At 51.8% G+C, this 24,796-nt stretch overlaps 1 protein-coding gene across 3 annotated transcripts in view; it reads right to left on the bottom strand.

The window, feature by feature from the left end:
- RNF123 (ring finger protein 123) overlaps positions 1 to 24,796 on the bottom strand; it is a 55,325-nt gene that overhangs the window by 6,191 nt on the left and 24,338 nt on the right. For all 3 annotated transcript variants that reach the window (XM_027700658.1, XM_027700657.1, XM_027700656.1), the window contains exons 21-35: positions 24,649 to 24,750; positions 23,357 to 23,463; positions 22,616 to 22,814; positions 21,842 to 21,987; positions 21,647 to 21,730; positions 21,312 to 21,419; positions 18,463 to 18,640; positions 17,411 to 17,485; positions 16,909 to 16,996; positions 16,563 to 16,650; positions 16,349 to 16,433; positions 9,182 to 9,321; positions 8,752 to 8,940; positions 7,088 to 7,163; positions 6,136 to 6,220 (exon numbers count right to left, since the gene is read on the bottom strand). In XM_027700658.1, coding sequence (XP_027556459.1) covers positions 6,136 to 6,220; positions 7,088 to 7,163; positions 8,752 to 8,940; positions 9,182 to 9,321; positions 16,349 to 16,433; positions 16,563 to 16,650; positions 16,909 to 16,996; positions 17,411 to 17,485; positions 18,463 to 18,640; positions 21,312 to 21,419; positions 21,647 to 21,730; positions 21,842 to 21,987; positions 22,616 to 22,814; positions 23,357 to 23,463; positions 24,649 to 24,750 — 1,750 coding nt within the window. The remainder of the gene's footprint in view (positions 1 to 6,135; positions 6,221 to 7,087; positions 7,164 to 8,751; positions 8,941 to 9,181; positions 9,322 to 16,348; positions 16,434 to 16,562; positions 16,651 to 16,908; positions 16,997 to 17,410; positions 17,486 to 18,462; positions 18,641 to 21,311; positions 21,420 to 21,646; positions 21,731 to 21,841; positions 21,988 to 22,615; positions 22,815 to 23,356; positions 23,464 to 24,648; positions 24,751 to 24,796) is intronic.

The raw sequence follows: 24,796 nt of genomic DNA, 5'->3' as shown, positions 1-24,796 counted from the left end.
AGGGGAGGCTGGGGTCACCCTGCAGGCAGGAGCACAGCTCAGAAACAACAGGGACCAGGACCCTTCACAGAACTGCACCCAACCTGCAACCCCATCTTGGCTGAGTGTCCCGGTCCCAAGAGCCACTGGCAGCCCTGTGACTGGTGGGAGGGGAAGGTCCTTGTGGCTCTGGGACAGCACTAGCACACATCCTTCAACTTTTTCTGCCAGGAAACAAGCAGCTTTTTTCCCAGCAAAAACCCAACTGTGCCTAAAGCACTTGTCAGAAACCCCTCACCCATCCAAGGAGGGGACAGTGTTTGGAAGAGCAGCTATCCTGAGACAGCTGCAGCCTCCCAGCACTGCTCCTGACGCTGACCTTGTGCACAGCTCCATGCGATCCGTGATCCGTGCCCCTGCGGCCCCCAAGGTGACGGGATGTGGAGTGACAGGCCCTGCCAGGCTGTGCCCTTGCTCCCCCACACCCAGCACTGCTGGCCCTGTCACCTCGTGTTAGCACAGTGTCCTGAGGAGCCCAGGACACCGTGCTGGCCACACCGGGGGCTGCCAGGGGGTGACGAGGTGTCAGACATAGAGGTGAGTGACACCTTGAGGGTGGAGATGAGGTGCTGCCACCCTCTGGCTTTGCACCCAGGCAGGGATCCATGGGAAGGATGGTTTCAATTTGACCTGGGAATGTCTGGGAAAGAGAAGAGATCCAGGTGAGAGCACCCAGGTCTAAACCACACCAGGGCACTGTCTCGAGTGCCACCCGTGCCTGCTGAGACAGTGCTAAGCCCATGCCAGAGCACTTGCCACATCTAAGCACCACATCTTCCTCCAAAAGGAAAAGTGAAGTGCTGCTCCAGGCTCTAACACCCAGATTTGAGTGTTACCCACTTGCTTTCTCTATCGTTGTCAGTCTCCTTGCAAACCTTCCCCTTCCCTGGTGCCAATACCAGCTTCCCAGGCATTAGGGATGCAAACCTGCATCCTCAGCTGAGGGTAACAACTGAAGCTTAGGGAAAGCTCAGGCCAAGGAGTGTAAGAAAAGCCCTCAGGGACTCTCCAGGGACACACCAGCCTGGAAAAGCCCAGGACAGCCTGCAATTCTCCTATCCCTGCAGGAAGGCTGAGCCTTGCTCTGCTGGGAACAGCATATTTGAGGTCTGTATCAGTGCTGCCCCCGAGGGATCCCATTGCCTTTAACCATGGAAAATCCTGCTGCTGCTTTTCACACCTTCCTGAGGCTTAGAAAGGATCCCACACCACACCGCTGCTCCAATGAGCAGGGGAGGGCGGTTCGAACTGTCGAAGCAGTTCATTAACCAGCCTGAAAGGCAGAACATCTCAGCAAGGAAAAACATAGCTGGGAGCACAGCCTCTCTGACAGGCAGGAGTTGAGAAACCTAATGGATGCTCCCCGAGGAATACCCTGTCCTCTCTCAGCAGCCATCTGCACCATCACAGCCCCGGCTCCCACCAAACCACCCTCCTGCTCCTTGGCTCTGCAGAGTAAAGCAGTGGGTCAGCACAAAGCACAGCAGCCCTGGCACACAGGGACCTATGCCAGCATGCATGGGGACAAGGACTAGCTTTGGGATAAGGATTAGCTTTGGGGACCAGCATTCAATGCTGACTCCTGTCTCCCCTGGCACTTCCCACCTCAGCCAGGACAATGTGGGTGCACTGAATGCCAGTCCTGTCCTGTCCTCCTGCCACTGGGGCTGGACAGATGATGAACATGGCTGGACCTGAATCCTTTCCTTATGATGCTCACAGTTTTCCAAAGAGCTCAAAGCAGCAAAGCCTGGTGCTGGCCAGCACAATGCCTGCTCCTGCCTCCCAGTGTGTGCCCAACAGCCTTGAGGCACTGGGAGAGCCCAGCCCTGGCAGTCTCACTGCTCAGGACACAGCGTTTGGAGCTGGCAGCTTGTAAAAACTGCAAGACCAGACTCCTTTTTTAACCATGAAACCTATGTCTGAGCTAGTCATTCTTCTGTGCTCTTGCTCACACTCGCCTCAATATGTTACACACTGCAAGACTGGGCTGCCACCCATCTTCTGAGACTTTAGAGCAAGGCAGCAAGGACTCCTTTAGACTGAGTGGTCCATGAAATGCCTGCTCCTGCCCCTCCTTCCACCACAGCTCACTCACCAACACATGTTGAAGGAACATTAGTGCTTAATTGATCAGTAATTACAGGGTCCTACAGGACTGCAGAGAACTACCATGTCCACAGCAAGCAGCCAAATCCCCAGGGTCCCAGCAGTGCTTGAGCACATAGGCTGTTCGGGAACCTGCAGACTGGGATCTCCTGACCTTTCCAGCAGAGGTGATCCCAAAACCATTTGGTAACTGAGCAGAGTCTGCTTAGTCTGCCTCCAAGGTGCCTCCAACCCTCACCCTGAGAGCATCATGCCCCTGCCTCTGAGCCAGTGGTGTCCATGGGGCATGGGGGAAGCCCGAGGAGCAGAGTAGTGGCCAAGCCCTGGCACAACACTGCTCATCCCCAGCCCAGGGTGGCCACTCACTTCCCACAAAGGCCATTCTAACCTATATGCCCAGCCCTAATTACAGTGTGCCCTCACACACAGGGGACCACAGCCTCACCTTCTGGCCTCACCCCTTCCCCTGTGCTCGCTCCTGCCAGGATCCTGACACCAGCTCTGGCCAATGCTGCTCCATTAGCTCACTCTGAAGGAGGCTTAATAGAAAATCTTCTCAATTATTTAGCAAGCAGACAAAGGGGGGGATGATACTGGCTGGAGGCAGCCAGGGTCTGTGGTGTGGATTCAGCCCAGCTCCCGGCTCAGCCTGCCAGATCCTACTTTCCCTCTCCTCCCCGCTCAGTCATTAGGGCCTGGCAAACAGGCAGCACATGGACATCTCTGCCTCCTCAGCCCTGCCAGCCACTGAGACTCTCCAAAGCAGTGCTGCTCAGTGCTGTCAGACCCGAGGGCTGGGAGGGGGGCACTGAAGCTTTGGCTCACCATGAGCAGCACCAGCCTGTCCTGCCCAACCCAGCAAGGAAATGCATCTCTGCTCTCTCAAAAGCACAGCCTGCTGCATCCAGGGACTACAGCAAACGATGGATCAACCATCTCACCACAGCCTGGCCTGGGCAATGTTCCCTTGCCTTGTGCTTTATGGCTCTGTTTGATGCCAGGAGTCCGTAGCAAGAGGACTTGATGCCTGGCTGAGTGTCCTGTGCTGGGAAAGGAGCAGATGAGGCATCTGATTGCAGCCTGATAACGTGGCTGGATGAGTTGGCAGGGCCCTGATCCTCCTTACTCCCACCCTTCCCCACCAGAATGTTTTGGCCCCATAAATGGGACTTCATTCCTCCACTCCCAGAAGAGCTTGCAGCACCTTCCAACCAAGTACCTGGTACAGTGTCTGCTTACTGGGTTGGAGGTGACCAGAAAAAACACAGCCAAGCCAAGGAAGTCTCCCGAGGTCCCTCATTCTCTGGGGCACAGCTTTCTCACAGGGAACCAGTCAGGGTAACAGCTAGTGTCCCTGGTAATTCCCACAGGGACATTCCTGCAAATGTGGGTTGGAAAAACTTTCTGTTAATGACTTCTGGCAATCTGGGAGTTACCAAATGGGACCTGGGAGAGATTTCTACCTGCTTCCAGCATTGCCTGGGCAGAGTGTTTCTGGGAATGGACAAAAGCTCATCCCGTTATCCTGCTTGCTGCTGAGAGGAAGGGAGAAAGGCAAAAGGCAAAAGGAAAGTTGTCTCCACGAGTTCACACAAATGGGTCTGCTCTGTAGGGCCTAGTTACATAGTTAAATCACTTCAGTTCCTCCTTGCAGCAACACAGTCACCTTCCGTGGGAATATACAGACCCGAGGAAGGTTTGAATTCTCCTTTTCCATTCCACAAACCATCCTTTTACTCATGCACCTGGAGACAGATGCTTCCCATTGCTGTACTCTGGGCTATCACTGTCCTCCATCACTGACATATCATCTCCCTGGTTTTGGGGCAACTGTCACCCCAGCTGCACCACCCAGTCTTCAGCACCCCGTGGTGATGGTGCTTTGCACACAGGATCAAACCAGGGCTGAGCCCTTGAGGAATGCAAAGGCAGCAGAAAAGCCTCAGTGGTTGCTCTCACACCTGCTGGTTTTCTCCATCCCACCTCTGTTTGCCATTTCACAGTGTGCCTGCATGGAGTAGAATTGCTCTGTCAGTGGGTTGCAACACCCAGTCCTCAATTCAGAGTGCTGCAAACAGGGTGGGGTGTTCAGTTTTGCCTTCCATCTGAGGCACTCTGCCTTTGGCCACGCTGGTCTCTGCCTCCAGACTGCCCATCCCCTCTGTTTAGGTATTAGCAGAGGGTCTCTAAGCCACCAGCTTCAGTTCTTTTGCCTTGATTGACCTCAATGGCTCCCCTGCAACGTTTGCTTGCCTTTTATAGATCACTGATGCATCAAACCTCAGGTTTAGTGCATGGCTTTGCAAAATCACAGAGAAGCATTTTGGTTTATAGATATTTTTTCCTGGGCTTCCTCCTGTTCCACCTTGTGTTCCTCCTGCTCAGTTAGGTCCACCTTAAGGACACAACGCTTTTCACGCATCATTCCCCTATTTTGTATTTATTTCTCCTTTCCAGTGCCCAGGGAGGCGACTGCAAAGCCCTTGAACATCAGTCAGAGACCTGCACAGTGCCTCTGGTTTGTGACTGCACAGCCCAAGGCACAGAGGATGCTGTTGATAGACAGGGGACAATGGCTGCCCGGGCTTCACAAAGCACAACTGGCTTTTCAGGGAAAGCACACAGTCTGGAAGCTTTCTGTCTCTCCAGGAGTCCCTGCAGGCTAGAAAGGATGTGATTGACATCACACTACCATGTCCCCAGAGCTCTTCAGAGTTTGCTAAACTGAGGGACGTCCCTTTCCCATTTTGACCCTACAAGTGACCTGACCTGGGAAAGATGTTTAAGGGACAGTGTCAGGGAAGGACTTCTCATCCTGCCTGGTATGCAGGATAAAGCTTTATCACCTCCTTCCTTTCCTCCAGGAAGAAATGTCTAGTCGTGGTGTCAAATTCATGATGTTTGCCCTTTCCACAGAGCAGGGTTCTGGCGGTGAGCAAAACTCCCCCCTGTTCCCAGCCCAGAAAGGCCACTGATCAATGCTTGGCGTTGTCACACTTGGGGCTGTAAGACTGGTGCAGCAGCCACGGGAGGCAGGTTATAATTAGATATATTTGTGTACATCTTTTGAGCCCTTGAGAGAAGAAGCTAAAAGACTGGCTGCAGGGCTGAGATGCTCAGCCAGATGGGACTCTCCTCTCTGCAGAGCCAGAGATTATTGTGTTCTCCAACATGAAAACAAGCAGGATGTACAGCACAGACAGGAGAGCCCTATCTCCAACAGCAACCCACAGCACACAGTGACCAGGCAAGACACCTCCGAATGACAATGGGAGACAGCAAAGGCAGGGCTGCAGAGTGTCAGAATAAGTCTATTTGCAGGACTTGGTACAAGCAGACACAGACACACATAAATGATCAGGTCAGCTGTGGCTTTGTCCAGCCACATCACTCCGTCAGTGCTGCCTCTTTGAGTAACTGGCTACCATAAAGACAAGATTTGCTTCATCTTAAAATCAGAATCACCAAAATGCCTGGACAGCACTTGTCTCACCTTTGTGCCACAGGTCTGGGCAGCCAGAGCACTCTGCACACATTCTGGTGCCTTCCTGAGATGGGTCCAGGGCAAAGAAGTTTTAATGAACCCCCTTCCAGCCATCCCCGTGTGCTGCAGCACTTTGCCTGTGTCACCACATCAGCACAGCTCTTTCACATACAGCAGCTCCGACAGCAGCTGTCCCATGGCACAGAGCCAGGCCCCATCCCGAGGAGGAAGGTGCACACGTGCTGCCAGTACAGCACCTCACAGGGACTCTCACAAGGGTTTTCCACCACCACAGGAAAGGGGTTTGCACCCAGCAGGAGCACTGGGATGCAGCTGCTGCAGGGACACAAAGCTCTTTGGCTTCTACCTGCTCCACACACATCTGCCTCTCCTTGCTTGAGTCTCCATGCACCCACGTCGTCCTGCAACACCTCCCATGGCACTACTGCAGTGCCCAGAGCAATGCCACACACCCTGTGCTTTGGAAGGCAAAAGCCACTCACCCCTGAACATCAGTGTCCACCAGCAGCCGGACCAGTATCCCCGTCACAGCCACAAGGATTGGGTAATGGTCCACGCTCTCCAGGCCTACGGAAGCAAAAGAGAAAGGTAAGAGCTGGTGCCACCATGTGACAGGCAGAGCAGGGCTGCACCACTACTGCCAGGCTTGGTGGTCCAGGAAGTGACCACCCACCAGGCACCATGACAGGGGCTCTCTGGGGGACCATCAAGGACAGAGGGGTCTTCCCCACTAATGTGAACCCCAGACCCAGGCACTGCTCTCATGATGGAGCACTCCTGCCTCTTCCAAACCTCAAGAGGAGAAGATGTCTGTCCTCTCCTAAGGAAAATGCAGCTGCTGTACGGGGAATATGGGATGTCCATAAGACAGCATCTGGAGCCAGTGTCTGCTCACAGGCCCAGCTCAGCTGCCCACAGTCACCTCTCAAGGAAGAGGGCTGATGCTGCTGAGAACAGCTTCCCCCAACAATTCAGTGCATGCTTTTCTCGACGCAGAGCCCAGCAAGCAAACCTGGTACCTGGGCTGCAGCCTGTGCAGGGCTTTGAGCCTTTCAAACAGCTCCCAGCTAACCTGTGCCAGACCAGTGTTTAGCAAGACACCTGCCCACCCAAGCACACACAGCTGCCACTTCCACCAGGGACAGCCAGACCTGTGTGTCAGCTGCCTCATGAGGACAGGGATGCTGGAGGGAACCAGAGCTGCTGGACCAAGGAAGAGCACCAACGCTCACATCTGTCTGGAGGATTTACATGTCTTCTGAAGGCAGCACTTCTGTTGCAGCCTGTGGGACTAGACTGGCTTCCTAGCCAGGGATGTGGCATGTCTGAGGTCTGATCCTATCCACCTTTGCGCCAACCTTCTGTGCAAGCCACCCATCCCTTCCCAAGGGCGTGCTTCCAGCAGAGGGACACAGGGTTAATGTGTGGACTCACCAGGCAGACGGAGGTTGACCACTCTGTCAAACAAGTTCCTTTCAGCTGTCACACGGTTCAGCACCTGGTTCAAAAGCTGTGTAGGGAAAAGCAGAGAGGGTTTGTATTTTCTGGATGGACTTTCTTGTAAGCAGCATCCAAAAAGCAAGTTTTGGGGCAGCATGTCCTTATAGTTTGGGCTCATTGCCTGAGAGTTGGTGGATGCAGAGGGAGGCTCACAGCACACACCTAGCTTGGCTCTGACACGGAACAAGGTGGCACCACACCACAGTGGTTGTACCAGACCAAAACCTCCCACAGAAGAGTCAGTCTGAGGTCAAGACACCTGAATATCAGCACCTTCCACTTAAATCTGAATTCCCACCTACAAGAAGACAAGCTACTTCTGCAGATAAAAGCTCATGACAAGCAGAAACTACAATCCCCAGGACAGCCACAGCATGTGAAGAGTGAGCTGGCAGCTGTGGGCAAAAGCAGTGTCAGCAGGGTGAAGCACAGTCCAGCCCTGCCTGGAGCTGGCAGCAGGATGGATCTACCAGGTCTAAAGCACAGGGTGAGCACAGAGAGCAATCAACTTCTCTGCATGACAGAACATCACCACAGGCAGAGATTTCTGCCTATGATCAGCACAGGAGGAATCAACTCTAAAGACACTTAATTAGCCACCATTAGCTCTCACCCAAACCCCAGTGGGACAAGCAGGGACTGCTCCAGGCTTGACACAACTGCTGCAAGCTGAGCACGGTCTCTCAGATACATCATCCCTCTTCCTGTCACCCCAGTGCACAAGAGCAGAACATTGCACCCCTCTGTGGGCATGTTCAGTGGTGGGGCACAGCTTCATAGCAGCAATAGGTAGTGAGGGGAATGATGCAGCACCCTGCTCTCTGCTACCTATTCCCCAACGTGCCTAAGCCACATGCTGAGGGCCCCTCATTTTCCTCCTCACACAGTGATCCCTACAGAGATCCCAAGCTGAGCACTTCCCCCATGATTGGTGTACCAGACCCCACTATGTCTTGCTTTGATTCATCTGCTCAGAGCTCTGAGTCTCAACTCTTGAGGTACAGGTAAGTTACATATAACTGCTCCCCACCAGTGCAGATTGTACAAGAACAGCCTGTCCTCAGGGCTTTCCAGGATTTCCCATGCTTCAGAAAAGAAATTAATTTACTGAACTCCAAGGACTGCTGTGGGTTGGAATGAGGCTGTACCAGTCACCCTGGCAGGGAAGTGGAGATGTCTGGTAACATATTCTAGGACTGAGGGATAAAGGACCTGCCCAAACATTGGAGTGTGTTCCCTGTGAAGGCAGCTATAGTCTCCACAGCTCCTTGCTCAGACATATCACACCTCCTCTCCAGATTTCATGGCACTGCTCATCACAGGAGAATTCAGCATTTACTGGCCACAGTGTCCCTGAAGGAAGATTTAAGCAACCATCATCCTCCCTCCCAGCAGAGGTAGAAATCAGCTGTGCCAGACCAGTTGCAAAGGAGGGGGACAGTTGATACATAGAGATTTTAGGGAGCACCACTTGTTCTGCAGCAGCTTTAAGTACTACAGCACTTGTAGCAGGAGTCCCCAAGTCACTGCACATCCGGAGAGAGGGCAGAGGGGCTCCCATGCCCCTCCAGATGCTGCTGCTTCACACAGGATGATACCTGGGCAAGCCTCCGAAGCAGCAGCTCTGACGACGGGCGGTTCCAGTCGAGGAAGATCTCCGGGGCCAGCGTGACGGTCATTTCCAGCACCCTGAGCAAGCTCACCGACAGGTCAAAGCAGGTGGCACACACCTTCAGCTGCCGGCTGTCCACGAAGTTCCTCTCCAGGCGCTCTGCTGCCTGCTGGATCTGCCACGCAATGCAGACAGCTCAGGCAGGTGCCCCTTCCCAAAAGAATGGCCGTGACCCCCATCCCATCCCATCCCATCCCATCCCATCCCATCCCATCCCATCCCATCCCATCCCATCTCCTGTGCGTGCCAGGAACCACTGCACACCCAATCCTGAGAGGTGTGTCTTGAGCCTCACTGCGTGTAGGACATGGCGCCCATCGAGTGCTGGACCCCACAGCCCTGGGTGGCACACCCACCTCCTGAATCATGCCAATGAACTCGGAGAAAGCCCAGTTCAGCTGGTTCAGGACACTGTTGAGGAAGCTGGGGGCCAGGTCGCGGTCGCTGCGGAGCAGGTCTGCCATGTGCCGCTGCAGCAGGGTGGAGGGACACGGCTCTGAAACCAGACAGTGACAGCTTCGGTGGCCTGTCCTGGAGTGGCTGTGAGTGGGGGGCACGGGCAGGCTGTGAGATCAGCTGGGTTTGGGAAATGTTGGCTTGTGCCTTACAGTAAGCAGAGATGGCAGGGCACTGGGAGCCAGTGCAAGGACTATTCTGAGCAGTGATCTTGCTGGTTGGGCCTCCAAGCACTGTTTTGCAATGCCAGCCTGAATTAACCAGGGAAGAGCCCTCCGTGCTTGCTGCTGCCCACACGCACAGGAGCACTGCCCTGCAGCTCAGCACCCCTCCTGCTCAGCTCTGCAGAGGCCCATGGTCAGCTCAGCATTAGTGGCTCCTGATACCAGTGAGGCAGCAGCTGCCCGGAGCCAGCACGGCCACCCTGACATCACGTGGCTGTGCCTGTCTGCCTGCATCTGGGTAGCAAGGTACCAAGTGAATCCCACTCCTGAGAGGCTTCTGTATGGAGCTGGGGCTAGCTCTGCCCTTGGCAGGCTCAGGCAGAGCTGCCCATGTTCCCCAGCCAGGTTCAGCCCAAGTACAGACATGTCCCCTTGGTACGTGGGGACTTCCTCACTACCAAGAGCACAGAGTCAGACCCAGCAGCTGGGAAACACATCAAAGTTGTGTGGGGCACCAGCCCCCATGGAAGGGCAGGGAAAGGAAGGAGGCACAAATGGGACAGATGCTTCTCACCAGTAGAAGGACCCACTGTCAGCGAGAGGCTCACAAACATTCAATACTATGAGGGAAGGGTACCAGAGTTCAAACCACAGGCTAAAATGCAGGGCTTGGAGACAGAAACTTGAGCAGATTTACCAGCTATAGGGGAAAAACACAACCTAACTGCATTTTCCCGCTACTAGAAGCTATTAGTAAGTAAGAGCAGATGGAAACCTGGTGCACCAGCACTGCAGTGCCCAGAGGAACAAGCTGTGCTGGGACTGCAGAAGGCCTCTGGGGTTGCAGCCTGCTTGAAGGGCCAGCACAGGCAAAGGAAACACAGGACAACTTCCATCACATCCCTAGGGATCAAGAAGCGAGGCATAACTACAGGGAGATAGCTAGCTGGGATTAGCAAAGCAGAGAGGGATGGCAGGAGACCATCATCTCAAATGGGAACAGAATGAATTATTCTGTGAATACCCACGAGCAAATGCATTGAAATTCTGTTGTTATGGAGGCCACGTGCTGAGTCTCACAGTGCATAATCACCCCAGGCAGGCCAGCACCCTGGCTTTGATCCTGCCTAAAAGCTCATTTTTGGGAAGGATTTCATCACAACAAATGTCTTTGATGTCCTACTCCCACCCACAAGTACTTTCCCAGCCCTTGGACACACGTGGCTCAGGGACTGCCGAACCCAGACACGTCCTTTTTACATATTTAGTGGTCCTCTGGGATTTCTTTCCCAGTGTCCTCTGAAACTGCGTAAGCCTTTAGCATTGAACACGTCCCAGAGCAACATTCCACAGCTCAGTGTGTGCAGCAGGAGGAATTCAGGTTGGAGCTTGGCTTCTACTCATTTTATTTGTTAACATTTACTCTCTGTAACCCGTTTCTTCTGGTGGGAGAGACAGTGAGATGCTCCTCTCCAGTCATATCCTCCAGTTAGCCATGATTTCAGACCTTTATGATAGTTTTTCCAACAGAACCAGCCCCAGCCAGTACAGTTTCTCATCCAGAAACTGTCACATCTTTGTCCCCTTTGCCATCCCCCCCTGAACCTCGACAGCTCTCCCAGGTTTTCTTTGGAGAGGTGGAATCAGAAGCACACACAGCATCCAAACCACAAGCGTGTGGCAGATTTGCACAAAGGCATAATGTGGTTTTGGTTTTGTTCTGTTTTCCTTTCCTCATAATTGCTGTTGTGTAATTTGTTCCTTGGACTGGACATCAAGCTGCTTTTTTCCAAAAGATTACAATAGGTTGCCAGGTCAAGGATGACCCTCAGGAACTTGCTGGTCATGAGGTGCAAATGGAGAAGCCCTGGAGTCAGTGCTGGAGCCCACCTTGTCTTCTCTGTCAGTGATGGCTGAAGGGGCACATCACAGCCTTACTTCACCACTCTACATCTGACCATGCTGAATTCCATCTACATTTTCTCTCCCGTGAATTCAGAATTAGAAGGTTTTTCTGTAGAGTTTTTTGTGCCTTCTTTTCCCCAGTCTCCCTTCAATGTGTAAAAACTGCTTTTTATTAAAAACGCTGACATATTAACCCCCTTCCAGCCTTTAAGTACCAAAGCAGTTCTAGGCAAGGATCACCACTCCCTGTGGAGGAGCTGTGTGTGTTGTCCTGCTGGTCTGTTGCCAAAGCCTCTTTTACCAACACTTCAAGTCAGGACAGATCTCAAAATGGATTGCCCAGCCAAAGTTTACCTCATTTACAGGCAGCTTTGGCTTTTTGAAGGATGCTCTTATACTTGTAACAACTTGTTTTATCCTGATTTTTAGCCAATGACTACTTCCTCGTGGTCTTTTTTCCATGATTAGTGTGAGTTTGCTACAAATCTCCAGTTCTTAAATGCTTTCCCTGCTGCTGCCAAAGACTGTGCTAGACTGTAAGAGCATTAAAAACCAGTGCCTTTTGTCAAACTTCTCCACAGTTATGTAGGTTTATTTAAGGTTTTAAGCTAACACCAGAAACAGTGGACTTCCTTGGCTTTTGTTGCTCCTAAGAGGATTCTGAATCTAAAGATGCTGTGATCACTGCTACTCTTTGAAAACAACATAAGAAACAAGCCCTGCAACACAGCAAGAGCAGCTTCATCCCTTGCATGAGTTTCCAGATGAGGTTCTCCACAGGGCAGTTATGAGTGGTATCCAAAAATCTAGTCCTGGTGTTGTGTTCCTTTTCCTTTGCTGAGACATTCCCACCCACCTCAGGTACCACTGCCCTCCTGGGCAATGACACATCCCTTACACACACCACTGCAGACAGGGATGTCATTCCACAGGGAGTCTTTGGATACTCACTGATGGGGTTATACTTTCTCGATCCTGGCAATAGTCTTTAGTGCTTCTGAAACTTGTACCTCCCTAATACAAAAGCCACTCAGTCTTGGCTTAGCCTTCATTATGACAGATAAACATCAGTCATTGGAACAGAAATCGGTGGTTTTCCAAGGCCAGAAATTTTGACCTCAATACATTTAATGTGGGCAACAGAGCGTGGAACCCAGCGGTTATAGATACATCCGGTGTTTCCACAACAGAAACTTCCCTGAAAAAATATAAGTTAAATAGAGGAGATAGAAGTGGGGGAAACAGTAAATAAAAAAAAAGAGTTCTTTAAGAGGATTATTAGGGAGCTAGAATGCCTCAGTGCTCCAGCCAGCACTTGGGTTAAAAGGCATGAGTTGAAATGTAAAAGGTAAAGTGAATGTAATCAAACATAGCCAGTGGTAGATGAAAACAAGGAGAGAGGGGGGTAATAGAAGGAGAAGACATAAAAAACATCCTCAACTAACCATGCTAAATGCAAAGTTTCTTCAGCTACAGGGAAAAACTCTAGGCAGCAAGTCTAACAGCAGCAGAGGCCCATTATTAGAGAGAGTTAAAAATTAATAAAGCAGACAAAGTGGAAGCCTTCAATAAGTGCTCCTACTAGATAATGGTAAAGAAGCAGGGTCATGTACTTTCATCACAGGAAGGTAATTATGTGCTTTATAGTTTGCTAATGAGCCAGCAAGACTTATAACAGGGCTAATTGTGAGACTTCTGGGTCAGCAGCCTGAGGGATCTCTGGACACTGCGGCATTTACAGTAGAGCTGGGAGCACAGAGGGGGAAAGCCCCAAATTGACCAGATTCAGAAACAAAGCAGCTCCACCCAATGCTAATCTGGGTTTTTGAAAGGGTCCAGATGCATTACAACCATGTCACTGTGCCCATTCAGAGATGCATTTGGAGGAGCAAAGGGAAGGCTGCAGGGTGAGGCAGAAGGAAAGCAGGCGGCATTCAGGGGATGAGATATCGATAAGGTGGAGTGCCAGGCATCAGGACAGGCCAGGGCACAGCTGGGATCCGTGTGTGCCTCCAGCTAATGCAAGTTTTGGCTCTGTGACCAGCAGAGCAGGGAGGGGTTCCCGCCAGCATGACACAGGCACCTCTGGGATGATAAAAACATGGGAAGGGTGAACAACTGTGGGGCTCACAGAAAAGCAAAACCCCTTCCTGGATAAGACACAGAGCTTGTATGTTTTGCACCACTGAAAAGGACTAAGAAGTGAGTTTACTCTGGTACACAAGCACTTCTGAAGACTAGAATGTTGTAATGCAGTTTAAGCCAGCAGAAAAAGGCAGAGCAGCAGCAGTGTGAGACAAAAGGTGAAGTCAGGTATGGGGGAATGCTTTCAAACCAAAAGAGAGCAGGTGTGGACTAGATATCAGGAAAAAATTCTTTCCTGTGAGGGTGGTCAGGCACTGGCACAGGTTGCCCAGAGAAGTTGTGGATGCCCCATCCCTGAAAATGTCTAAGGCCAGGCTGGATGGAGCTCTGAGCAACCTGGTCTAGTGGAAGGTGTACCTCCCCACAGCAGGGGGGTTGGAATTAGACCTTTAGGGTCCTTTCCAACCCAACTCATTCTATGATTTCATGACCTCCATCAGGAATCATAAGTGATAGATTTTTTTCCGAGGGGGAGAAACCACCAGCAGAAGGGCTTGGACAGTTCAAGTACTACCAGCTGATACTTTTGGTGTTGCCAGATGGAGGCAGGATCTCTTCCTGAAAGACCTCTTTAGCTTAGGCAATTTGCTGGACTTGGGAACAGGATGTGGGTGAATTGTCTGGCCCCTGTTGCACAACATCCCAGCTAAATGATCTCACAGTCCCATCCACATTCCCCCATGGCTTGATGGGTGCGTGGGCAGAAGGCCTGGGGCAGAGGAGCCCTGTGATGCAACCTGAAGCCACCCTGCAGCTCCTGCTTTTACAAGCCAGGCTGGCCCTGGTGTGCACATAGGAGCAGTACCTGGCCTTGCCCAAAGGCCATGATGAAACCAAAACAAGTCCCTGCAGCAGCTGCCAACCAGAACTGCCTCAGCTCTGAGCACAGCCCCGTCTGCTCTCAGGAGCCAAACTGGAGGCATGAGAGCTCTTCAGTGCCAGCAGGGCTAAGGAAGAACTCTGGGAGCAAGCAGGGACAGCCTTTCTGAGCCTCTCCCCCTCGCTGGCTAACCCAGGCAGCCACCCATTGCTCATCATCGGTGAGCAGGGGCAAAAGGCAGCAGAGGAGACCAGGTCTGTGCTCTTTGTGTTTCACGGATATTGTGAGACTGCACTAGCAAACCTTCCCCACCTGTGCAGTCCTCCAAGGAAGCATTCCCAGAGCAGGACAAGGCTGGTGCACCAGAGAAGAGGCCTTTGCCTAAGCTCCCTTCAGACTGGCCTGCAGAAGCAGACCCAGATAAACAGGGATTTCCTTCAGCTCAGCAGTTTGTCCCGTTGTCCCCTGCCAGTGCTCAAATTGCAACAAGGTGAAGATGAGGGGTGGGAAGGTGGGGGGTTCGTCTCCTCCTCCTTCCCTGGGCAGCATCTCAAGGACACCTCTGAGTCCCCTCTTCAATTAAATCAGCATTCATTATTGATTTGGTTGAGCCTTAAAATAGCAATCCCAAGAGCAAGTCCCTAGTAGCCAGCACAGCCCACTCCAGGCTCAGACTCTGTGGAGCCACACGACACATGGAGTGAGGCCTCCACAGCTGAGGAACTCTGCTCCTGCCCCAGAGCTCCCCAGGATGGGGGGATCTTGGTCACCACCCCAGAGGACTGGAGGCAGCCATTCAAGGTCTTGGTTGTGCAGTAGGAGCGTGAGAGGACAGCCACGAGGTCTCTCCTGCATGTGTACCAGGGCTTCTACATCATCCTTCAAGGAAGAGAGGAACCCAAGGCTAGCACAGCCTGTGGAAGGCTCTGACACTTGAGGTAACCCTGATAAAACAGGTTTGAGAGCAGGTCCATGAAGCAGCCTCAGAGACTGCCACATGGGCACCAGCCTACCTGGCTTCTCCCATGGAACTGAGGAAAACAATCATGTGTGAAGCTCTCTGCCCACAACGAAGGGTCTCTTTAGACAGAAGAGGGGAAGCAGGGAGCTCTCTAAAGCTACTTCACCAGACAAGAGAGGGTCACACAACAAACTTACTCTGGAAACTAGCAACAGAGAGATCTCCTGGGCACCATGGGCAGGAGAGAGAAAAGAGAACAAGAGTGCTGTTAAAACAGAGACAGACAGCTCACCAGGTGGGGCTCAGCACACACCTCCATGTGCTGCATTCCCATGGCAAGCTGCAGCACCCCCTGTCCCCCATCCCCATCCAGCTCTCCAGCAGCAAGGTCTGGCACAAAGCCTTTTCCAGAGAGAGGGTAAAGAATGTTTTCAGAGAGGTCCAGACCCTGCAAGGGTGAAGCTGGGGACGTGTTCTTCAGCTCAGGAAAGGTCCTTTCTCCTCCCCACATCTTTCTCAGCCACAACAGAGCTGAGGAACCCCTCAGTTCAGTGACAGTGCTGAGAACCAAAATGCAGTGCCAAAGGCAGGACAGTCTGCCAGGCTCTGAGAGATGCCTGTTTAAAACACTCCCTGCTTGCAAACTTGCCCAGTGCCCTGCCTCCCTGGGCACCTACTCCCTCTCACCTGCTGCTTGGCAAACATGAAAACTCTTCCCCACAGCAGCTGCTCACTGTGGACATCACAGAGCCTTCTCCCAGGCTTGCATTTTGGGGTAAAACTCTGGTAAGGATGCAGCCCTGGGCTTCTCTCCTCTCCCTTGAAGGACAGAACCCCTCCTTGTGATGGGTCCAACTCACCACCCAGCACACAAGAGTCACCAGCCAGTGCAGAGAGGCTGGGGATGGCCAGGTTGCAAAGACTGGGTCTGGATATTTGGCCAGGAGCACTTTACTTCAGCAGCCATCTCATGAGCTGGCCTGGCCCATAGTAGAGACGGCTGCTAGGGAAGAGGCTGGTCCTCCCTCACCACCCATCACAGCCCGGAGTGCCCATCCCCTGCCCCACTCACTCTGCAGGCTGGGCAGACTGGCATCCTCAGGCTTGGTTTTCAGCAGGTGTGGGAGTCGTGTGTATCTGTACCCAAAGCCACAGCCCTGGCAAAAGAGATAAGGAAAGATCTTAGAGGTGGAAAAACAGTTGTGTTTTGCTGCTACTCTAAAGTGAAATGCTCAGTGTCCCACCAGCCCCAGATGCTGGGAGGGGCTGGGATGCAGGACACTCACCCGCCACAGCCTGACGAGGATCCAGTTGGTCTGTGCCCAGGGTCGCTGCTCGTAGGGAGCCAGGAGGTTCTTCATCATGGAGATCCGCCTACCAGACAAGGACATAGGTCAGCCCACAGGTTTTGGGAACAGGGGATTAAACAGGACACACTGTAGGACCCACAGAGCTGGGGCAGAGCAAAGTCACAGGTATAAGGGTGACAGAAGGCTCCTAAATCAACTCCAGCACTGTGCTGCAGCTCCTGGACCCTCAGTGGTGCTTAGCAGCCCACTTGCTCTCTCACCCAGCCCTGCCACCACCCCAGCCCTGCCCCAGCTCCCCAGGAACAGGCAGGGCAGCACTTACTGCTCTTCTGGGATCCTCTCTACAGCACGCAGCGAGTGGGGGTAGCAGACGTAGCTGGCCAACGCCTGCATCAGGGAGTCCCGGATGTCTGAGGAGGAACGAGAAGGGACTAGGCCAGGCACCCAAGGACACACAGGGAGCGCCTGAGTGCCAGGGGCTGGAAGGGACTGACCCCTCAGTGTGCCTGAGAGGCACCCTGTCCCAGCTGACATGGAGAGCGTGCTTATGCTCAGGCAGCTAAGGAATAACCCCAGACTGGACATGCAAGTAGCTGGGACATGAGTCCTGCTTTCCAAAGGGTATCCTAGGTCATGTATCTAACCCTGAACTAAGCAGGACGTTCCAGACAAGGGCAGTGTCCAGCCTCTCTTTGTATGTGAATGCATAAAGCACTCAATAGATTCAGGAGACAGATCCAAACAGGAGTCTGGTGAGCCACTGGCAGTGGGACCGACCAGATCTGTGGCACCATCACTCCAAAGCAGAGGAGTGCAGCTTTTACCTGTGCCAACAATCCTCGAGTCGGCAAAATGCTTGGCCAGGATGGCAGCGAGGCGCATCAGGGTCTCGTCATAGCCTGCAAGAGAAGGAGGGAGCAGGGGTCACACCAACGGCCTGATGGGCACAGGCCATGGAATTCATTCCTGTAACAGGTAGCTACAGCTTTGTTGTGTGTCTAGTTGTCAAAACAGGCAGCTGGGAAGACACATTCATCTCCAGGAGAGCCTCTCACCTTGGTCTGCAGAGTCTGAAACAGTTACTCAGAGAAACATAAAACCATGCAATCGAGTCGGATGGCAAGAGAGAGGTGCCTGGTGCAGAAGAGGCTGAGTAACACAAAGAAGATCTTTGAAGACAAGCCATGTCGAGCCTGCAGGCCCTAAGAAATCTGCTACTGCTTAATTCTGCTGCTGCCTGCACAGCAGGCACAGCCCCCACTTAAAGGATGTGAACACTTCAGCTATGTCTCGTTGGTGGGAACAGAAGCTTTTCTTACCTTCGTGGGCTCCGGAAAGCACAGAACTATTTGCTAAGAGCTCAGCAGGGTCACTTAGCCAGGAAAGCACAGAACGTACCCAGAGGAAATCCACCTAAACACAGACTCCTGGCACCATGTGGGTGGTCATCTCCATAGGAACTTACCCAAATCCCAGGGGAATTTGAAAGCACTCCCAATTTCTGCACTCATGGCACATCTCCTCCCACCCAGAAACCAGAAAGCAATGGCACACACTGCTGAGGTGCTCACATCTTAGAGCATCCCAGCCCATTCCTGATACTCCTTTGGAAACACAATCCATAGCTGCCAGTGATTTTCACTATAGCCAACCCTGTGAGAGCTTTGGGCAAAGGCATGGGCTCCCTGTCTGAGCACAGTGACCAGTGACCCGCTCAGAAAGCAGCCTCAGCACCTGCCCAGCACACACAATGTACTGGTGCAGCACATCACAACCAGGAAAGGACACAGAAGGGATGATGCCCAACTACTGCTACTTCTCCATAAGGATGTGACTTTATCAGGACAGAATTAGCAAGGCCTCCCCATGCCCTCACCTGGAAGTTCCTCCATGCTGTTTACAGGGCTGAAGTAGTTCTTGAGTGCACTGTAGCTGTTCATAGCCACGCTGAGGTAGAACTCTGGCATGAAAGCGAAGAGCGAGCCCGTCCTGTCACCGTGCTCGATGGTGCGGATGCACACCCGCAGCAGCCAGTAGATATCCTGCATCTTCTCCTGGCCAGGAAGAACACAACAATCCCCAGTGAGTTTTATCCAGCTTCTCCTTGGAGAAACAACCATCAGCACCACACTTAGACCTCAGAAACATCTCCGTATCGGAGGTGTTCCTCAGACCGCTGCTCTGAGTTCAGTAACCAGGTCTGTGCATTTGGTCTTTTCACAGAGCCACAGAACCTTCAGGTGGAAGGAACATTCTGAGATCTCTACACCGACCTCAAGCTCAGAGCATGGTTGTCATCAACGTGATGGCTTTGTCTCACTGAGCATTTAGACCCTCCAAGCACTACTCCTTGCCAGGGTGAATCCCACCACACAAGCCTGGTGGCAATAAAAGGAAGTGAGTTTTGATTCCAAAGACATTGCTGAAAGAAAGCAGACACCAGCAAACCCAGCAGAAATCTGCTGGAAAGAAAGTTGGTCCATTGTAGGGATTAAATAGGAACTGGTGGAAAGCTCACACCAACTCAGATCTTTGTAATAGGCAGCCACAGCCTCTCAGGTTCTGTGCCAGCCATTCAACCAGATCTACTGTCCTGAGGAGCCTCTTGCTTCTCTAAATAAAACTCTGGGGGTCCTAAATTAAAACCAGGAAATTGAAGGGCATCTACATAACTTGAAGCTATAAAAATGAGCGCCAACAAAGCCATAAAAAGAGGAAATATTATTTCATATCCTGCAATGCCAAGAAATAGCATAAGCAATAACTACTTGCATAAAAATAGATGGAGAAGGGTTACACTTCTAATTAAAGAAAAAAGTAAAATCAGAGGTGCAGATAAGGGATTTTATTTGCTTAGTGGCTTTTCTAAGTATGTTGTTACCACCTTTGGGAGATTTTCATGGGTTTGTTCCGTAAATTAGACTGAACTAGTGCAAATCATCTAAAATGATTAAAAGACATTTTTATCTTGACACCAACACACATCTCAGCCAAACTGCTGCTTTCAGGATAAAAAGCAACTGTGCAGACAACATTAAGGTAAAAGAAATGCTGCATTTGGTTTTATTAAGACTTGACAACCTCAAAACATCATTTCAGGTATTGCCAAGCTTGAAGAAAGCCTACACCAAGAGGATACAAAGATGTGATTACCCACAGTGTGATGGATAAATACAGTGTTGTAATAAAATAAGCTGGAATTCCCACAGGGATGTTTTGAAGGCAGGATTATGTGCTTTAAAACGAAGAGTGTTTTTAAGCTGTAGTGTTCCCTTTTGTCTAACCTTGAATCCCTCAGCTCAGAATAAACCAGTGACTAATTCCCCCAAGGAAAGAGCAGCCTCTGCTGTGCTGTGACACAGCACAGAGTGGGACTTCACCTCTAGACAGAGCCAGGCTCTTTCTCTCCATCAGCAACAGCAATGCCTGCAACGCTCACGCTGATGTGATCCTCCAGTGCACACAATTTCCAGGGACACAGGAGCCACTGGATGGATGGATTCATTGAGAAAGAGCAGGATGGCTGTGAGATGGAGCCCTGAAGGCACATTTGGCTCCACAGCAATCTCACTGGGCTCCCAGGGCACATTCCACACCCTGAGCCAGCTCCTGAGCTGCTCTCCCTGTGGGCCATGCAGACCAGAACAGCAGCACAAGCAGGGAAGGCTGTAACCTTCACTCCCAGATGCTGCTGATTCATCCAGAAAGGTGACACCACACTCCTGATGGATGGCAGCACCTGCCTTTAGTATGACAATGGATCATCCAGAGACATGAAGTGTTTCTGCAAGGGCCATCACAGCCATACCTGCAGTGCACCCTGGTGATGCCCCTCAGCCCTTCCAGAGTAGTGTGGGAAGAAAGGGTTCTTTTCTGGCAAGCATGGGCCATGCTATTGCATCTGGAGACCTTCTGCCTCCAGCATTGTGCCTTGCAGTCCTTCTCAGGAGTGAAGGAGAGGACAAGCAAAGAGCTCATGAGCCAGGATCAGCCACTATAGCTCTGCCAGATGCATTCATGGGAACTACTCTTCCCCTCCCTGTTTACATCCTGGGACACATGCAGAGACCCTGCTGCCCCTGCATGTTCAAGGCAACAAGTCTTCCCCAGGCACAAAAAAAGCTACAGATGGGGCAAGGCAATGTGCAAGGGAAGACAGAAAAAGATCAGCAAAACTGCTCACCAGAAAACAGACCAGAGATTTTATCCTGGAAAATGGTGAATTCAGGGAAAAAGGGACAACCTGTGCAAATAGTCACTGCATTACTAAATGCAGAACACACTCTCTATGTGGAAACAAAGTGAGGAAGGGGAGAACACCTCAACAAAAACCCCTCAGCTTGGATCCTGCAGATTTCAGGAAGAGCAGCAGCAGTGAGATCCCCTTGTGATGCACAGCACAGCTCAGGGCAGTGGTTCACAGCAGCCTCTATCCTCTGACATGTCCTGAGAACTGAATCTCCCTTCGACCTGTACTCTTCTGCCACAAGTGAAAGCCCAGAGCACCATGCCCAGCTCAGATCAGACTGGGCTGTGCCCTAACAAACACTACAGAACCAAGCCTGGGACAGGAGTCTCCAATGCACAAGAAGGGACAATAAGCCCCAAAGATCATCACCACTGCTTCAACACCAGGGAAAACAACACTTGTGGCACGTGAACCAAGCAGCACTGATGGTCACTCACTGGTCTCCTCTGAGCTGCTGGAATTACACCCCTGCTCACCTTTGAATAGATGGTGACATTTATCCAGGCGAGGCGCCGGCTTAGGTGATTGAGCTTCTCAGAGAAGACCTTTTGGCTCTTCAGCAGTTCCTCATGGATGTCTCTCCTCTGAAAAGAGTGCAGAGGTGTGAGGGCAGATGTCACTGCCATTTATAGCACCCTTTTTCAGGGCTGGACAAACAATGCAAAAGCAAATACCACCTTGGGGCTACCTAGGTAGCATTGGCAGGAGGGAAAGGGGATAGTAGCTCTTCTGTGGATGCTTTTTATAGCACTGATTCCCACTCCCTCCACAGAAAGGGAGGGAGTGGAAGTGGGAGTCCAGAAACACTTACTCTCTTTGGGCAGCGGCTGATTTTTTCCTCTGTGTCTTTTAGTGCCATGGCATATTCATTCACATCGTCTGACACACCAACCATCTGTTGGGAGAAGGAAAGGGCACATACAGTCACTAAATAAGCAGGAAACAGAGTCAGTGTAGAAGCCTGGACGTTGGGGGAATGGATTCCTACGCAGCACGTGCTGCTTACCTTCCCAAGCTGCTGGTGCACACTGAGGTTGTACATCATTACTATCCCATCCAGGACTTCCAGAAGGGAGTTCTCAGTGATGGGCTGGTCTGGCTCCTCTGGGGGTCTGCCCAGTAAGAGACCCTCGTTTCCATGGGTGCCTTCAACTGTAATGCATCCCCAAGACAGGAAAGAATTCTCAGCACAGCATTTTGGCACCTCAGCTTCTGCCTGCATCTCTCTGAAGCCAAAGCCCCGCTGTGCCTCTATAATACAGTGCCCCTTCCCAGCCCACCTGAGTCACTAGATACACTAACACACCATTCCCATCTCGCTGCCTGCATCAAGTTGACCCATAAGATCTGTTCAGACAGACCCAGGCCATGTAAGTTCAACTTCCTCAAGCCTTGTATATGCTTGAGAGACCTGCATGGCCCAATGCAACAGAAACAGTGCTGCTCCTGCACACACCATCCTCCAGCTAGTCTGTGTTCAGAGTAAACGTGGCTACAACTGCCTCTGAACCACCTCTCTGCAAAGTCTCACTGCACGTGCAGGAACCAAGGCAGCATCTCCTTACACGCAGAGAGTGACAGCATCACCAGTGTCATGCTCAGGATGGCAAAGGGGTTTTTTGGGTCTTTGCAGACTTTTGGGTGTCAGCACGTCCTGGGAATGAGAAGGAGCAATGCTGGCAGCAAAGAGATTCCATTTCTCTTGAGAGTACTGGGAGCTGGAAGATGCCATTCTGCCAGGGACCTCCTGGGCCACGGTAGCACACAGCAGAGTACTCACTGTCCTCCTCTGTGCGCTGCTCCACGCTCAGTGTGCGCACCTTGATCTTCTCCAGGGCGCCCAGCGGCCGCCGCGGGTTCATCAGGCTGACGGCTGCCGTGCTCAGGAACCGGTTGGCACGGCCCAGGGTGGGGGAGCTGAGCCAGCCAGGCCTGGCAAGAGCTCCACCGATGGCCAGGGCGGCAGAGGGACGCTGGGACTGAAATTAAATGAAGGGAGGAGTTCCAGCTGTTTGGCTGCCTGCTGATCCTCCCTTGTCTCTGCAAGGATGTTGGGATAGATGTCCAGTGGCCACTGGAAGATGAGTGGACACCCTTCCTATCATGGTTGGGCCAGCAGTGCCAGGGTAGCAAATGGACAGTCCTTCTTCCAAGGGCACATGCCAGGCACAAGCAGCAGCTCTGCACAGCAAGGAGCTGCTCTGTCTGCCGCTGCCTTGCCCTTCCAAATGCAAGCACCATGAGCTGCCATGGAGGGGAGGGGGCATATTCAGATCAGTGGGTAGTGAGAGAGCACAGCAAAGAAAATTTTGCTGCTCAAACTTGGGACCTTGCTCAAACATCCAGGACCTTGCTGATCTCCAATGATTCTCATGCAAGTGCAGCTGTTTATCTGGTTGCCCATGGAGTGGTTACAGTCCTGGCCCAGACACTGTCTTCTTCTAAAGCAAAGCCTCTCTGGCCAGAGGCTGAACTTGCTGCCCCAGCACCAGGACCCCTGCAGGTGAATAACACAACTCACCTGTGCTGCTGATGTTGCTGATTCCTCATCTTCATCAAGATCATCCATAGTCACTGCCTGCAGCTCTGCAGGGTCAATCAGGACATTGGCTTTTGCAGCCAGGTCATCTGCACAGAGCACAGCAAAGCAGCTGTGAACACAGGAGTCACCTTTCACTTCCCATGAGGCAGCCCTGGGCTCATCCTCTCTCCTGCTTTTTGGCAGTAGAGAAGCAGCCAGCAAAGCTGGATGGTGTATCAGAACCTTCCCCCGGCTTCCTTCCATGGAACAGATCTGCCCTCACTAACAGAGACCAAGCCGTGATGGGTGCTGCTCACCCAAGACCCATTTCTGCTCCTGCTCGTACCAGCTACAAATAGGATAACTGAGGAACCAGGAGACAACCACCAGGACCAGACTAGAATAGTGCAGGGAAGGAAACTCTGTACCTGAGACCACTTTCTAAGCATCCAGTTCTTCAATGCTGTCCCACGATGTGTCCCTAACTCAATAGGACTGAGACTCACACCAGAAACAATCTCAGCCCAGAGGAAGGCTGTGCTGATGTCTATGCTGTACAAAGCCTGAAGAATGTCATCTCTAATCCACAGCTCTGTCTTTAAATCTCTTCAGGATACTTTGGTAAGAGACCAGAGGAGATTATGTAGTTCTTAAGTTAAGTAATCTAATTTTGAAAAAACTAGGGATTAACTTGAGACAGAGAAAATGGTCCTAATCTTACAAACATCCTGGGGAGGAAGAGACATCTGAGCAAAGGTAAGTGGCACATTAGCCAGAAACCAGAGACAAATCAAGTCCAGTGGAATGCCAAGGGGTTTCTAATCCTTCCTTAAGGGAGGCTTTGGAAGTTTATTGCCAGAGGAGTGGGCTGCTTACAAACACACAGCTGCAGTACATACACAGGGCTGCTACTCCTTGCCCAGAGTGGTACAGCAAGTAAATCCTGGACATCCTTCACGCCCAGCAGAGCCAGGCTGATGGTCAGTGCTTTGACAGCTCCCAGCCCTTGGCTGTGGTGCAGCAAGAGCAAAACACCAGAGGATATTCCCAGACTATCCCCTTCCTCCAACTGCCACATGCCCCATTCAGGGATACAAACAGTAAACTGTTCACTTAAAGGACACTCCACTCAATAGATGGGGTGTCTTCTTCAGAGTAACCTGCACCTCATTAGAATTCAAGTCTCCTCAAATTTAATCAAAATTCATTACCCACAGCTCCCTCCCTGGAATGTCTCTTGGGTGAACTTCAGCCAGGACCTGGATGCAGATATTGGAAATGAGAGCACTCACCTTTCAGAGTCTTCTTAAGATGAGACAGGAGTCCTCCAAGTCGTTGAAGGTCAAAATAATCCACCTTCCCGTTATAGAAGAGTTGAGGAGGGACATACGCCTCTAAAGCAGAGAAGATTTGGTTTTTTTTGTTTTTTCCATGAGTCCC

The sequence above is a fragment of the Neopelma chrysocephalum genome, unplaced genomic scaffold (assembly GCF_003984885.1).
Source record: "Neopelma chrysocephalum unplaced genomic scaffold, ASM398488v2 Primary Assembly neopelma1_147, whole genome shotgun sequence".
NCBI classification, from domain to species: domain Eukaryota; kingdom Metazoa; phylum Chordata; class Aves; order Passeriformes; family Pipridae; genus Neopelma; species Neopelma chrysocephalum.
The sequence above is the reverse complement of the archived record's forward strand: the minus strand, read 5'-3'. Positions and strand labels throughout refer to the sequence as shown.